A 17,063-nucleotide genomic window follows, 5' to 3' on the forward strand; every position below is an offset into this window, starting at 1 on the left:
TCGACAAAAATGAGATATTTTCTTACCTGCTTGTGTCGTTTTCTCGCTAGAGCACACATTTTTCTTATCAATGTTCACTGATAAGAGGTTAGATGCGGATGTAGTTGGAGAAACATTTTGTCCATGTAGCACGATTACACCACTGAACATGACGGAAGAGCGGCGTCGATTATTTTGAAAAGAAGTCGGCGATAACATGTTTGTTGGGCTCTGGGACTGAAAATTAATATTTTTCACTTAAATTCACTGTAAATGTACTATACGTTCACATTTAGAGCAAAAACATCTTATAATGAAACGTGAGACCTTTCTCCAAGAAACTTTTTCTTTCTCTGTATCTCTCTATGAATATCGCTGGATCCGGATTAACCAATTTCAAAAATTCTTTATTACCAAGATACCGAGTACTGAAATGTCAGATTAAAAAAAAAAGATGTTATAATTTTCAAAATATTTCAACTTATAAGAAAGATCTAAAGAGCCACATTTACAAATTTGTAAATTTAAAAAAGCAAAAGGTTATTACGTCAATTCAGTTGAAAGTTGCCTATGAAGTATCTACAGGGTATAGCATGACATTTCCAGAAGTAGCTCACTTTAGGAAATACAGAAGACATTTAACTGATATTTAACTGACTCCCTTGTATCTCCAACGGTTTCGACATCTCCATGTTCGAATTTATCTTGTCCCTTTGGCTGAGTATCATATAGTCGCTACTTGTCCATAGCGTTATGCGTCGTTGTACATTATACAATAGGATGCGATGGAATGAAATGCAGATTACAGCAGAATAACGCAGATGGCCCCGTGACGATATAGATGGTTACATAACTCGTAGTGTCTAAATTTAGGGTACATATATCTACATAGCTTATATTGTTCAAATTTTTCAATATTTTTTAATTAAACATTGTTATAACATTAATTTGTCATACATCATTAAATTTAGAAAAATATTTTATATCAAAAAATGTTAACGAAATTTGAAATTCTAAAGTTGACACCTAAAGCATAAGAAGTTGAGTTAACCAAAATCAACTTTGATGTTATTTAATAGTCTGAAAAATATAATTTTATTGGTTTTCAGTTCATCCAAATCTGTTCATAAATGAGTTATAGCTTTACCAGTTTTTTTGAGACACCCTGTACAAAGCTTCAAAAGTATGTTTTAAATAGTATGTACAATGACACATTTTTTTACAAAATATGTCGAAAATGAGGGATATTCTCCCAAACTCACTGAAAATATAAGTACCTAATTTGATTTAACCTGATAATTTTAGAAAAGTCTCATGGAGCCTGAGAGTGATTCCAGCTAACCTGAGCTTGTGAAAGAGAACTTGCGAAAATCACAAAAAAATTCCAGTAAATCTCATCAAACATCATCAAAATCACCGAAAGAAAATCTTTAAGCCAGAATTCGGAATAACCGGATGAGTTAATGATCTAATAAAAGGCAAAAGCACTTACTTCATTATTTGATATTTCCTGATTTGATATCGAAGGAACTCTCAGGAGACCGGGTCTTCTTGGGGAAACAACGGATAGCTCTATATCCTCTGCTCTGAGAAATCCGGGATCACTTAGACATATTGAGCTCGCTCGGGACACGGCCCTTGTACTCGGTAGGCTTTGCGTTTGCTATAAATCGATAATAGTTATTAGTTTACATTGTTTAGTTAAATAGGTAAAAATCAGCATTTTTCATATACTATAAAATAGTTAATGGTTTTTCTAAATATTTGTATGAAATTAAGCTGATGTGGGTCGAGAGTTTTCAATCTTGTTCGGAAAATGCGGCCAGGAAACATGCCACAGACTGATGTGAGTCTAATCCACTTTTTTCATTACAGGTGATAAAGTTTGGACGTTTTGATGTTTGGTGCACAGATTTTTTATGTTTTAAAATTCTTCAAAAGGTCGCACTTACCATTGGCTTCATTCTCGGACAATTAGGATGATGTCTCTTAGTATAATTAAGTCTTATTGTCTCTCCCATTGTAATCTTCTTATCCCTCCTCATGTCCCTTTGTACCCTGTATAATCGAATTTTCTTCAGTATTCTTCGCTTCGATCGTCTCCACAAGTGGGCAATATATTTTACTATTTCGGCGTAACAGCTGGTGGGCTCACTGTTATTCGTTGATGAGGCCAATGTACTGCTACTTTGGAATCGTGCTCGTTCAAGGCGCATGCGCTCCATCTCTCTCTTCTTTGTTTCGGAGAATTGTGTGGCTATGACGACTAGGCAAAGGTTGATCATAAAAAATGATCCGATCTTAGAATAGAAAAGAAATTTTATCAAAAATTTAATTTCAGACAGCCCTACTACGTACCACAATTAATAACACAAAATATATCCAGTCCCAAAAACTGTGACCGTCTTGGACGTAATACATAATTTCAGTCCATCCTTCGAGGGAAATTACCTGAAATTATCAAAATATTTATTGAATCGTATTTCAGAGAAAGACTGACTAAAAGAAAACATTTTATCCACGACTCTATAAGAATATTAGATTTACTTCTGTTTATAAGAATACGGACTAATAAGGACTATTGACATTTACAGCGCAACAAATACTATCAAGCTTGATAGAATATATATTTTATCACACTTTTTCTCCTTGTCTTTCAATTGCCAGAAACGAGATAGTGTATAATTTTTAAATATTTTTGTACTTTCTTCACGTTTTGAGACAATAATTGTCTTTAACTCGTTATTCTAGTGATTTTGAGTAATTTGTAGTTGCTTTAAATTTCCGATATAATAAAGTACAAAATTTCATTAATTTATCCCAAAGTAATCCCAAAATATTAATAAAAATCATCTTTAGCAACCAATCTTTCACACCTTGTATGCTATATCGAAAATTAAGTGCTTTTTAATATACGTTTACAAAAAGTTTTCATCATATCTTGGGACCTAGAATACATGGTTGAATTTAGGGCACTATATTGAGGGACACCTTATATAATACGAATCAAGTTAGCTGTGAAACAATGACGCGATAAAATTTCTCGCGAAAATCGGACCTCAGAAATTGTAATCTGATTTCATCTATCTATTAATACTTTCCCTAGATCCCATAAATAAAAAGGCGCCACCGTGGTGCCTTTTTGATGGATTTACGGGCCTGTCATGAAATTGGGATTTAAAGGCACTGTCATGCGAAGGGATTTAAAAGCGCTGTCATAGAAAAGGAATTAAGGGCGCTGTCATGGAAAGGTGCGGAGTTAGGTCAGCAATGGAGTGCGGTAAACATACTTTTTAATCCGTTCTGATGAATATTTTTCCTACTATTTCCATGTGTTGACTTTGTTATTTCTACTATCCGAATTGAAAATTAGCACGCAATTAAATAATGTTAATGGCCCCCGTGGGTTATTATTCACAAACTGTTAAGTGCTACTTTCAGTCCGTAAATGTGTTCGATAAGACCACATACCGCACGCTAGAAAAAAAATCCTGAAGGGACCTGGCCTGATGACTGAATCTAACTCTTATGGAATTGCCCATCCACAATTAAACGATTTTTACGATGGTAAAAACCAAAATACGTATATTACGATCATCGAAGTCCTAGAAACTTACCAGGAATATTGCTATCCAAGCCAATCCAATATTATCAAAAGATATGGTGTTTTGAAAAGGGTTGGGATTATTATCAGAACACGTGGAATAGTACAAATGCCAGTTTATGCAGTAACTGTCGTTACTGGCATACTCATGCATATGCTTTTCTTCCCATGTCAGCTGACACTTTATGGTACCATTTACAAATGGCGGGAGGTCATGGCATGTATGCATCCCTGAATAGTTGCTCTTACTGCAAATGTAATCCGTGTCTGGGGGCTTGTACATGGGTACTATACTGAAAATTGAGGTAAGCATATCATTAGTTCATGGAAAGGTTAAAAATAGTATAAATATTATACAATTCTTCCATGAACCCTTTTCGATAATTTTGGTTGCAAACGCTTGTTATCAATGGTTTATGAAATAATTGTGTCTACGTATAGTTTTTTAGCATATTTACTTTGATTCCACATTATTCGAAATGCTTTCATTAAAAGTCACTAATTCGCGATATTAGCATATTTTCTAATTTGAAGCGAAGTGAATGAAATCAAACTACTTTGGGTTTTATATTGGGTTTCACACAACAAAAAATACATTAGCTAAAAGTGAATAAAAAAAGCATGATTATTGGCGTATCAATGTGAAATCGTGTAAATAACCGATATGTCTACAAGATGCGCTCTGATGCATATTTAAATACTTTACTTGTGAAAGCTTCGTTATGTGATGTGCCAGAAGGGGCATGCAATTTTCCAGCAACACAATTACCACAAAATATAGAAAATTAAAAAAAAGATGTGCATTGATTGAGTTGGAAAGTATTATGAGAATTGTGTTTTATCGATCAGATAGTGATCCACTAATTTGGCTTAGTAATCTATGTAAGAAGCTAGAGGTTAATAAAAGCGTTCAAAGGGGGCTTAGTCTTAGCATGCTTAACAAATCCATACTCGACAGACATCAAACTTTACATGTCTTTATCTAATGCATGCAAATGCATTTGGTGTGTATTATTCATGGTAATTTTGTATTGGATTGAAGTATAAAGAAAATAAATCTTTTATTGGTTTTATTAATTGCTGAATGTCTTTTAGTTTTGGTTCGAGGCTACGAACAAATTTCTATTTTTCTATCTAGAATGTTTCATCTGATAATCGATAGAAAGGACTAACTTTTTAGGTGATGGAAGATGTCCTAGGAAAAGGAATACTGATGACCCACTTAAGATCAGTAGATCATCAAAGCTACATTTGGAGAAAGCGAAAATCTTCCAGTTCAACACTGCAGCTTTTGAAATTGTTTTTCGCTAACTCATGGCATTGTTATGGCCGATAGAGGTGTCAAGATGGTAAGTTTATTACGTGTGTTGCTATTTTATTCTATATTGATCGTTGTATACAATAACTTTCGGCTATATGCTCCCAAGCAATAATAGTCAGAAAAGAGCGAACTCGGCATTATGAAATTGTAAGAGATGTGGTTAAAGTTCTTTATAAGTTTAAAATTGGTATGTAATTTTTTCCAAATTTTGCGTGTAAAAGTATAGCCCACCTATTCGATTAAGTAATTCTATTTTTTCTTTTCACTACACACATATGAACATACAGTGTGGTCTCAATTGAACCTGTAGTTATGAATATCTTGAGAACTGTGAGAGTCACAAAAAGTCTTGTTCACTATGGAGTGCATGAAGAGAGAAAACTTTTCAGAAACATCTGTACTACCTAGTACTGCGTATAGCCCTCCCCTCCCCCAGAAAAAAACTGAAATAAAAAATTCTATTCCCGAATTAAGTTGTGATTTTCAGACAACATCCAGTGCGGTTTCTTGTTTGAAGAGGGAAACGCGTGTGAAACCCCTCATCTCCCGTGAAGCAAAAAGCTTAATCTGAGATCCCAAATTCTTTCGAAGAAATAAGTTGTTGTTTTCAAATAACAGGACACTGAGATTTTTCTTTTTTCGGAAGGGTCATGTGGGTGAGGTAGGGATTTCACCCACTGAAGCGAAAAGTCCAAGCTCGGATACATATATCTTTCACATAAAATTACTTCTCCATTTTCCACAATGTGCCTCATCAACTTCATTTTATGCCCGTGCCATTGCGGGATAGTACATTAATCATTTCAAAACTCCTACACTAAAAACACACCACGTAGGTAACTCATTCTCCACAGCGCTTTTCCAATTAGCTTCCACAAACGCTTGGATAACTTCCAAACAATATAATGCTCTGGACCAATTTTCTTATAAAAAATACTATTGTGTACCACACTTACAACGTTTCAAATTTTTAGATTCTGATTCGGAGAGTTTCAACTCAGGTATTCAACAATTTTTTTATTTCACTTCAATAGAGGATAAAACCTTTTATTCGTTTAATTAATCGTTGATGTATGTGAAAGTTAAACTTGTTCAAAGTTTGAGCCATGTCGTCCTGAGATTCTGATTAATTCGGGGATGATACTTGGTAATTAATGTTTTGCAATGTACCGAAATAAGTTAAAATCAATCATTAGCATCTAAGCTGACATTCAACCTCAGTATGTTAATTTATGGTTTAATCTGGGCCAGATTTCGTGTGTACCCGACAATGAGGGAGAAATAGGGCGCCAAAATTAAACATGAGGATATTAATAGGGAAATAGAGGAACAATATGCTTTTAGGGTGATCAACTTGAAAATGTAAATCTAATATCGTCATCGACATAGAACACTAATTCAACGAAATAAAATAGGTTTATTTGGTTTGATCTGAGCGTTTCTCTCAAAAACACTGCCAAAAAAAAATCGATTCTACACAATCTAGCCCGATAGGACCCTAAATTATATAATTTAAACAATTTATTTAATTCATTTAAATTTTAAATTTAATGAAATAAATTAGTAAATTTAAATTTTAATGAAATAAATTATTTTGTTTAAATTTTAATGAATTTTTTAATACCTTTAATATTTAACAATTTTAATAATTAATTTTTACAAAAAATGTAACATAGAAGAAAATATAATTTAAGCAGATGGAAGGAGTACCTATCCCACTTTGGGGCAGTTACTGTAGGCTGTTAGCTTATATTTTGTTTTTTAGCTACTTTCTTTATTTAGATTATTATTTATGGAATTAATTTTTAAAAATGTTGACTATAAAAACAAAACCACAGCTTCCATTAATTTTACATAAATATTAATCCTTCTAACGATTTCCAAGATCACTCTCTAATGACATAAGAAATTGAGCACAGACGGTAACAATTTTAACAGTTATTCAACTAACAAGTCTATTAATGGCAGCAATTAATAATAGAGACTGTTCAACTGTTCGCTATGCTCACGCGTTAATAAAATCAAGTTTATTAATTCGCTCATTAGATCGTTCATTAATTTGCGTGTCATTTACGATATTTTTCCGTCGACTGTATCGCGACAATCTAAATTGTGCACATCTTCACCTTGAATTTCAAGTCACTCTATTTACTCTTAAGCGGACTTGTATTTCAGTTCGAAATTGGAAACCCCATGTGTAAAAATTTGAAACTTTCATAAGTGAGAAATACCAATCACGTGTCGAGCATAAGTGTTATGGTTGGTCAAATGCAAGTAGTCACGGTCGCGGTCATCTGCATTGAGCTAATCACAACGCGCTTAAAATACATTAATGACAACTCGTGCATGATTGGGAGTTATTAATGAATGATTTTGTACACGTTTAATAAATTTGTTAACACTCAGCCGGTGGAAAGCAATTTTAATGGAGATTTTCCTGAGTGGAAATAAACTTCTAGGAGAAAATACAAAGGTACGTATACAGTAATGGTTGATTCCCCAAACCATATATAATATGTAAGAAAGGCACAGCCTGTCTTGTTTAAGAGAGATTTAGATTTTGCTTTATTTTATGGAATATTATGTTTGCGATACTTCCAGAAGTCTAAGAAGTGTTGCTTATGTAATGTGAGAAAGCGAATCCTTAACAAGTAAAGTCAATTTAAAGTTCGTGAGATAGTTGTGTTTCTAAGAGTTTTGGATGTGCTACATTTTTCTCTTTTAGTTTCTGAACTTGTTTCCATTTCAGTATAAGTTTTAGTAATATGACTAGGGAAATATATGTTGTATATGCTTTTTACAATAGAAACGTGGAATATAGCGTATCCAGAAATTGCCACCATCTCAACTGAATTAACTCATTATATTTGTTTCTGTTGCTGCGTTATTCACGCTAATTGATGCTCGTAGTTCCATTGTCGGTTCAGCCCCGGTATGGTGAGTGATGGGCCAGAAATTCTCCGTTTTCTCTATATGGCCAGTTCGGTACTGGCCAAAAGGAGAAAAAGAAGGATCTCTAACTCTTATAGCAGTTTCCTCAAGGTTGTCTTAATGTCGATAGTTTTTCACAACTATAACTCCTGCTGCTAGATTACATTTTATAAAAGAGTCCGCAGGCGAATCCCGATTATTATGATTGAAGAAGCATGATTTTTAACATTCTCAGATTGTCAATTGGGCTGGAATATTCCCACAAAGACCACGAAATATATAACAAAAAATAATCTGTGTAACACTAACAAATATTATACAAGGTAAACGGCACTTTTTGATTTAAACTAACGCCGAAATCTTGTTGAAGTAGCCAGATGGATCACTTTGTACACCCCGTAAATATAGAGATCTTTGGAATGGAGTATCGAAACACCCCAACGAACACGGATATAAAATAGAGATAGGTATAGGATAAATAGAGATAGCTCTCAAATGGGGTGTCTATTGATTAGCAAGTGGAGAGTGTTCTAAAGCAAATTGAAAAACCTCCTATTAGATATACTTAATCTAACTCATTCCTAGTAATATAAAAAATTTTAAATAGCTAATTTGTATATTGTTGAAGAAGAAAAGTAAAAATTATTTTGAAAATATGATTCGGCATAGAACAAATGAGCTACAATGAAATTTGCGATTTGAGTATTGGAACACCAAAACATTATAGATTTTTAACGCAACACTTTCTATTAAAAAGCAATTATACAACTTAATTGAAATTAGCTCCCTTGGAAGGTAATTCCAACGAGTTACGTGCACTGGTGGATCTCTGTAGTTGAACAATTGAGTTCTCATAAATTTATGTACTGGCTCAAAAATTGCGATAATCATTTTTTGCGTTGTCTAATTGTTTTGCTAATGATACTTCACATTAAATTTGTTATAAAATTATTTTATTAACAAATTATTCCGGAAAATACATAAACAATTTTTAAAATAAAAATAAAAATGAATTAAGATTCGGTGACGAATTTGGCTTTAGTTAACCAGAATTTAGCGGCGCTCATTTGGTTTTCGAGGGTATCAACCAAATAAGCCGTTGGGTCTCCCATATGAGAATTATGGAGAATCAGTCACATTAATATGCGCAGCAGTTCTTTCTACAACTTAATTTATCGTTCTAATGTTATTTTATATGATTATTTACATTTTGGCGTTATATTTAATAGATTTCAACACCGTCTTACCTTTTATCTACACTACCTTAACGTGCAGTTTCATGCAATATTGCTAAAATTATACATTCATAAAGGTATATAGAATAAAAGTAAGTAGATATATAGAATCAACAGCTGAAATGATTAATGATAAAGTTCTCGTTTTTAATAATTGCATCTTCAATTTAAGTCCGGATTTTATAGAAAGGCAGAGACCCATGCATAATTCGACAAACTGAATATTTACTATTGATCAGAAATTTTCCATACAATTTTCGAACCAGCAAACGAGTTAAAATAATTAGAACCGACATTGGAGATGTTACCTGTATGTCCATTAATCGAACTATTTTGGATATTACTCGAATTAACGAGCTAGTTAGTTATACCTAAGAAAAGAAATTGCAAATTGTGGGACAAAATTAGGAAAAAGTTGCTGAATTAATTGCAGCAAGTGAAAAATGCGATAATGACAAATATACTAATTTAAATCTCAGTTTCGCATTAAACTCAGACGAAGATTTGTATTAACGGGACATTATCACATTTGAATCGTACAAATGTGAAGTTTTCTGGTTATTGGTCAGATAACGTAAACCGAATGCTTGGGGCTCCGCCTGAAGGCTTAAGATAAAGAAACATAAATGTGAGTAAATTAGGATTATATTATATTATAATTATTAAAGAAAAAGAAAAGGGTCATGTTCTCCAACTTGATTTCTTCGAAAAGTAACTTGAAAAGTACATTCACCTAAATCACTTATGAAGATATTATGGAAGAGATTGTGAATTCAATTATAGGTGAAACTTTTAGTCTCTAACGTCTGATTATTAAAAAAACTTCAAGACGTTGAAAACCCGAACGTCCTTGATAAACTCCTTTATTATCTGTTATCAATGACAGATCTTTGGTGATAAATAATGATCTTGCCTTATTAAATTGTCCGTTTCTATTCTTTTAATATACACTCACTTTCACATGAAATGCACCACCCAGTAATAATAATAATTAAGTCTTGTAATTTTGGCAAAATCATGCTTCATAATAGAGTATCAAATGATCAGACTTTCAGTAAAAAAGAAAGAATGCTAGTGGTTTTTTTGTCATCGACCTATTAGATTTTTTATTCAATTGTAAATAAATAAAATAATATTTACGTGGAAATATCAGTTTATTTTGTTGTTGAACTGTGAACAAGACATCTCAAAATGCCCCCAGTGAGACAGCGTCGAAATTTTTCCCACGTTTCGGATTTTGATAGAGGGCGAATTATTGGCATGAAGGAGAGTGGACTTTCTTTTCGTGAGATTTCCCGAAGAATGAATCGGAACTACATCACGATTGCGAGAATATGGTCTTCCTGGTCTGAAGAAAGGGTTCAGCGACATCGTCCAGCTGGATGTCCTCCCCGTAGCGGCAACGCACGTGAAGGTCAACTTCTTAGACGGATGGCCATTGGTGATCGATTTCAAACAACAATGTCTGTTGCAGTAGATTGGATGGGAGCTCTAAATCGTCGGGTGTCGATGGCAACAGTTTACAGAAGAATTTCGTCTTTTGGCCTGCATTCATACCGCCCAAATCTACGACTGCCACTAACCGCCCAACACCAAGCTTCCAGATTGGTCTGATGTCAAGAACGAATTGATTGGAATCATAAGTGGAACAATATCGTCTTCAGTGACGAGTCGCGATTTTGTTTATGGATTAATGATGGTCGTAGAAGAGTCAGACGATATCGAGGTGAAAGAAGAAATTTGCAATTTTCTGAAAGGCGCCACACAGCTTTAACACCTGGTGTTATGATCTGGGGTGCGATATGTGTTGGCCGAAGATCTTCTCTTGTGTTCGTTCCAGGCACCCTAAACGCACGTCGCTACATTGACAATGTTCTGAGGCCAGTATTAGTACCTTTCATGCAAACTTTACCAAATGGCATTTTCCAACAGGATAATGCAAGACCACATAGTGCGAACATTACTCGACGATACCTGGAAGAAGCACAATTGGAAATACTGCCTTGGCCTGCACGGTCACCGGATCTATTGCCCATCGAAAATCTTTGGGATATGATGAGTCGCCGTCTTCGAAATTTACCGAGGCCTCCAAACAATGTGGATGACCTACGACATCATCTTGAGGTAGCATGGAATGAAATACCCCAGGAAGATATTGATCATTTGTTGCAAAGCATACCGCGAAGAGTACGTGCTTGCATTGCCGTACGAGGCGATGTCACTTATTATTAATTTTTTCATTATCAAATGTTGTATCTTTTAACTGAAAGTCTGATCATTTGATACTCTATTATGAAGCATTATTTTACCAAAATTACAAGACTTAATTATTATTATTACTGGGTGGTGCATTTCATGTGAAAGTGAGTGTATTTTAAATTTCGCTACGAGAATATGATTTATAATAACTAAAAGTCTTATGCCACTTGTCACAACCCTTTTCAAATAGCAAATATTTATGAAAATCATTTTAAAGCAAATGTCAACGAATCTGTTCAATTTCCTTTGCTTTCTAAACAGTAGTGCAGCTGTATGTGAAGCCAATATTGGTGTTTATGAATATTTAATATATGTAGGTAAGATGATATGTGATTGTCTTGCAAGTATATAAATAGTTGGCTAGATCGAAAAACGCATTTATCTTTCAGTAATTTTATTTATGTATTGACATGGGATAAAATTAGTACATTTATCAAGTTTAAAATCGAGTGCGACAAAAATAATTTTTAACGTGTTATGTGCAATATGTTTCCTACGAACTCGTTTGTCTTAAATTATCTTGACAACTAGGATAGGGAAGTTCGTCCGCTTCACTTTAATCAGGGAAGAAGAGGTGGGGGATTTTATTTTTGTGCATTCGTTTTAAAAGTGCTAGACTTAAAAAAATTAAACAAAAAATTCTTTCGACTCGGTTGCAATTACGACATATATTTTGGAATTTTGTATGTGTTCTTATGAAATAAAATTAATAGAATTTGCAAGTTGGCACACTACGATGGTGATTCAGAATGTAACCGGAACAAGCTTGCTTGTTATTAAAATACAGGGTGATAAACTTTGAGTTTTTTATTTGTTTTGCTTCAGTGATCCTGAAAATTTACAGACAGCAGCAATTTGCTGTCACGGAAAAATGCGGAGTTCAGTCAGCAATTGAGTGAGATAAACACACTTTTTAACGTGTTGTGTTCAATATTTTTCCTAAAAACTCGCGTGTCGTAACTTAACTTGACAACTAGGACTGGACATATTAAGTTTATCCATTTCACTTTAATCAGTGGGGGAGGAGCGGGGCGTTATTTTCGGGCATCCGTTCTGGAATTACGAGACTTCAAAAACTATCCAAAAATACTTTTAACTTGATAATTTAGTTTAACGACAGTTTAGTTCAACGTTACGATCATCTGAAATACGCTCTCCATCTGAAAATCCGTATTACGTGCCTAACTCCAATATTTTATAAGAAAGTTCACCATTCACCTGAAGCTCTATGCCAATAAATCGTCATATTTTCAAACTATCGATTTTGTCACAACCGGGCTTGTCACCGTCATACTCGATATTCTCTTTTCAAACAGCGTAGAATATAAATTTATTGTTTCCCTTATCACCTCAAAGAAATACGTATTGCTTTGGATAATTCAGGAACGTCTTCAAGTCACGTCGCCAGATTTGAATTTTCAAATCTATGCCGACTTTAGATAGTCTATTAAACTTTTATGAAATGACATTTTCCTGATGCTTTCATCCGGTATTATGATTTATTCTAGCAGAGTCCTGATATTGAATCTTTAGCAAAAAGGAGTAACATGTGGCACAAGTACTATGGAATGACGAACAGCTACTTCATCAACAATTTGTGCATCCGTTTTGATGAGTTGAGTTTTAATAAGTTTTCTAAAATGGCTTTCTTTAATGACTTTTGGAGTCTCCCTTTAGTGACGCTTAATATTAAGGAGCTGTAGAATATAGGAAAATATTTTCGCATAGCAGAAGTGAAATAAGAGAGAGAACAGAAATGAAAGATATGGATAAGGCACGAACACAAATAGCAATAAGCCTGCTGTTAAGATCTTACGTTAAGGGAACGCGCATAATGTACTGTTCCGGTAACAAATCCCTGGAACAAATTAAAGCCACAACATTCAGAGATTTGCAGAATATATGAGACAACTGGTACAATAAACATTAGGTTTAGTAAACCAATAATGAAGTAACCAAACAAAGAATATTCGGATTACTCAGTTAGTTAGGCGTAATTTTAAGAAGCTATAGAATATAGAATTACTTCCGAATAACAAAAGTAAAGTGAGAGAAAATGCGGAAATATGGTTGGAGCACAGACAATAGCGATGAGCCTGCTGCTCAGACCTTAAGGGAATACTGTAAATGTGCTGTTCCGGTATTCCAGTAACAAATTCCTGAAACAAATTGTTACGAATCCTATTTAAGAGGATAAATTTCCCCGATTAAAATACTAATAAACCAGGAATTTTACATATCGCTGTTATCAAGCCAAAGTCCGCTATGAGCAAACTTTGCCATTTTTAGGAAAATTGTTCAAGCAACTTACATCTCGCATCATCTACGCTCCCGATAATGCTCGAATTATATTAATAAATACAATTTGCCTTTAAATAAAAAATGTTTGTAACACGTTTTTACTTGAACGGCTGTTGTAGTTTTTTTGCTTTCTGGAAAGATCATAGAATCTACATAGCAAACTTGGATCTGACCACATCGATATCATTTGAAAAGGAAAAAATATTTATTTACCGAGGGTTGGTTAGTTTGACCAGTCTTAAACGAAATCGGAGAGATCACTCTCTTGACTACCGTAATAATCCTGCGAAATCAAACTACTTCATTTGAAACTAATTTCGAATTTGACCTGCACCGAATCTGAGGGAATTTTCTATGTCCCAGCATTAATAAAATTCTTTCATTTATTCACAATTATTCAAAAACGCAGTGAAAAATTGATTCGTTGGCATTTTAATTAAGTAGTTCAAATTATTTAATAAAAGTAAGAATTTTCTGTGCACCACATTTTTAAAATCAGCCAATTATTTCCTAGAAAATGGAAACTGTAAACGAACTGAAGAAAAAGGATTGTGATGGAGGATTGCATGTACTGGGCTTTGAAATAAATACAATTGTGTATATCGGGATAATAGAAAATCCTCACCATTCAGGGAAGATCACGGGCAAGTTCCACAAAAAAAAATCAATATTTCGAAAGGCATTTTATGAAATGAAATTCTTGGACGAGTCTATCTGGATTGTTATAATATACAATAATATTATACGGATATTCATTTGGGGTACTGTTTGGCTGCCAATAGAGGAAATTTCTCTCACGAAATGAAACGAATTTCATTTTAAGATTTAGCTTCATTCTTTGTTATTGATAAAATACATACAGGGTGGGACAGCCAAATGGAATAAGTTCAATATCTGGATATTTCGATATATGTGGCAAAAATACCGAAGCACGTTAATTCTAACAAAGTGGCCTCTCGTCCTCAGCAAATGGTAACATACTATTTTCTAAGATTTTCCGGTATTGACAACGATCCGTTTTCCCTTTTATATGAACCAACGGTCCAGTCTTGCATCGAGAAAAACACCCCCAGACCATTATGCTCCCACCATCAGGTTTCACAGTAGAAATTTGGTACTTAATATCCAATCTTTGGTCTGCTGGGCGCGTTACATAAATTCTACCATCAGAACCAAACAAGTTAAATTTGCTTTTGGCCCTCCAAAAGACGATGTTCCATTTTTCTATAGTTCATGACAAGTGAGACTTTGCAAATTTCAGATGGGCCATTCTGTTCTTCTTCGACAGCAATGACTTTTTAACAGCAACTCTATCATGAAGTCCTAAATCAATTAGGCGATTTCTTACGGTTTTACTAGTAACTTCAAGATTAAATTGTGTGGTGATTTCATTTGTGATCTATCTTGATGTCTTTCGGCGATCTTTAAGAGAGATTCGTCTAATGGCTTTGTCTTATTGAGTGTGGTTTTTCTTGGATGTCTTGACTTGCAACGATTTTGAACACCGCCCTGAGTACAAAATTTGTTCACAATCTTAGAAACGGCACTTTGAATAATATGTAAAGCTCTTGCCACATCACATTGCGTTCGACCACTTTGATAAATCTCAACTACTTTTTATCTAAACTTAAATGAAAAATAAACATGTTTAGCCATAATTGAATTCTAATACATTTAAATCATAGCAACCTCTTCAGACTTGAAGCGAACTGAAGCCAAATAATCAAAACCAACCAAATACACTCACTTTCACATGAAATGCACCACCCAGTAATAATAATAATTAAGTCTTGTAATTTTGGCAAAATCATGCTTCATAATAGAGTATCAAATGATCAGACTTTCAGTAAAAAAGAAAGAATGCTAGTGGTTTTTTTGTCATCGACCTATTAGATTTTTTATTCAATTGTAAATAAATAAAATAATATTTACATGGAAATATCAGTTTATTTTGTTGTTGAACTGTGAACAAGACATCTCAAAATCCCCCAGTGAGACAGCGTCGAAATTTTTCCCACGTTTCGGATTTTGATAGAGGGCGAATTATCGGTATGAAGGAGGGTGGACTTTCTTTTCGTGAGATTTCCCGAAGAATGAATCGGAACCACACCACGATTGCGAGAATATGGTCTTCGTGGTCTGAAGAGAGGGTTCAGCGACATCGTCCAGCTGGACGTCCTCCCCGTAGCAGCAATGCACGTGAAGATCGACTTCTTAGACGGATGGCCATTGGTGATCGATTTCAAACAACAATGTCTGTAGCAGTAGATTGGATGGGAGCTCTAAATCGTCGGGTGTCGATGGCAACAGTTTACAGAAAAATTTCGTCTTTTGGCCTGCATTCATACCGCCCAAATCTATGACTGCCACTAACCGCCCAACACCAAGCTTCCAGATTGGCCTGGTGTCAAGAACGAATTGATTGGAATCATGAGTGGAAAAATATCGTCTTCAGTGACGAGTCGCGATTTTTTCGCGATTTGTTTATGGATCAATGATGGTCGTAGAAGAATCAGACGATACCGAGGTGAAAGAAGAAATTTGCAATTTTCTGAAAGGCGCCACACAGCTTTAACACCTAGTGTTATGGTCTAGGGTGCGATATGTGCTGGCCGAAGATCCTCTCTTGTGTTCGTTCCAGGTACCCTAAACGCACGTCGCTACATTGACAATGTTCTGAGGCCAGTATTAGTACCTTTCATGCAAACTTTACCAAATGGCATTTTCCAACAGGATAATGCAAGACCACATAGTGCGAACATTACTCGACGATACCTGGAAGAAGCACAATTGGAAATATTGCCTTGGCCTGCACGGTCACCGGACCTATCGCCCATCGAACATCTTTGGGATATGATGAGTCGCCGTCTTCGAAATTTACCGAGGCCTCCAAACAATGTGGATGACCTACGACATCATCTTGAGGTAGCATGGAATGAAATGCCCCAGGAAGATATTGATCATTTGTTGCAAAGCATACCGCGAAGAGTACGTGCTTGCATTGCCGTACGAGGCGATGTCACTTATTATTAATTTTTTCATTATCAAATGTTGCATCTTTTAACTGAAAGTCTGATCATTTGATACTTTATTATGAAGCATGATTTTGCCAAAATTACAAGACTTAATTATTATTATTACTGGGTGGTGCATTTCATGTGAAAGTGAGTGTATTTCATATTTTTTTCCAAGCAAAAATTTTAATGTACAAAAAAATTAAGACATTGATAGTGGCTACATCGGAACAGTGTGTGTTTGATACAAAAAAACTAAAGAATGTTTTAAAACGTAATTCAGAAATTGTAAATATTTCTAAAAGCAACGAATAAAAATTTAGAAAATATTCCATACTTTTTGCATCACTGTATGTCGAAATATCCAAAAATAGAATTTATTTCATTTTCCTGTTCCATTCTGTATATGTGGTTAGTTT

The 17,063-nt window shown here is 34.5% G+C and overlaps 1 protein-coding gene across 5 annotated transcripts in view; it reads right to left on the bottom strand.

Moving 5' to 3' along the window:
* LOC136411076 (voltage-dependent T-type calcium channel subunit alpha-1G-like) overlaps positions 1-17,063 on the bottom strand; it is a 50,635-nt gene that overhangs the window by 21,001 nt on the left and 12,571 nt on the right. For 4 of the 5 annotated variants that reach the window (XM_066393506.1, XM_066393497.1, XM_066393483.1 and 1 more), the window contains exons 4-9: positions 13,146-13,187; positions 3,597-3,876; positions 2,338-2,430; positions 1,932-2,279; positions 1,472-1,642; positions 27-216 (exon numbers count right to left, since the gene is read on the bottom strand). In XM_066393506.1, the coding sequence (XP_066249603.1) occupies positions 27-216; positions 1,472-1,642; positions 1,932-2,279; positions 2,338-2,430; positions 3,597-3,876; positions 13,146-13,187 (1,124 nt within the window). The remainder of the gene's footprint in view (positions 1-26; positions 217-1,471; positions 1,643-1,931; positions 2,280-2,337; positions 2,431-3,596; positions 3,877-13,145; positions 13,188-17,063) is intronic. The other variant, XM_066393489.1, reaches the window with a different exon arrangement.

The sequence above is a fragment of the Euwallacea similis genome, chromosome 1, assembly GCF_039881205.1.
Source record: "Euwallacea similis isolate ESF13 chromosome 1, ESF131.1, whole genome shotgun sequence".
NCBI lineage: Eukaryota > Metazoa > Arthropoda > Insecta > Coleoptera > Curculionidae > Euwallacea > Euwallacea similis.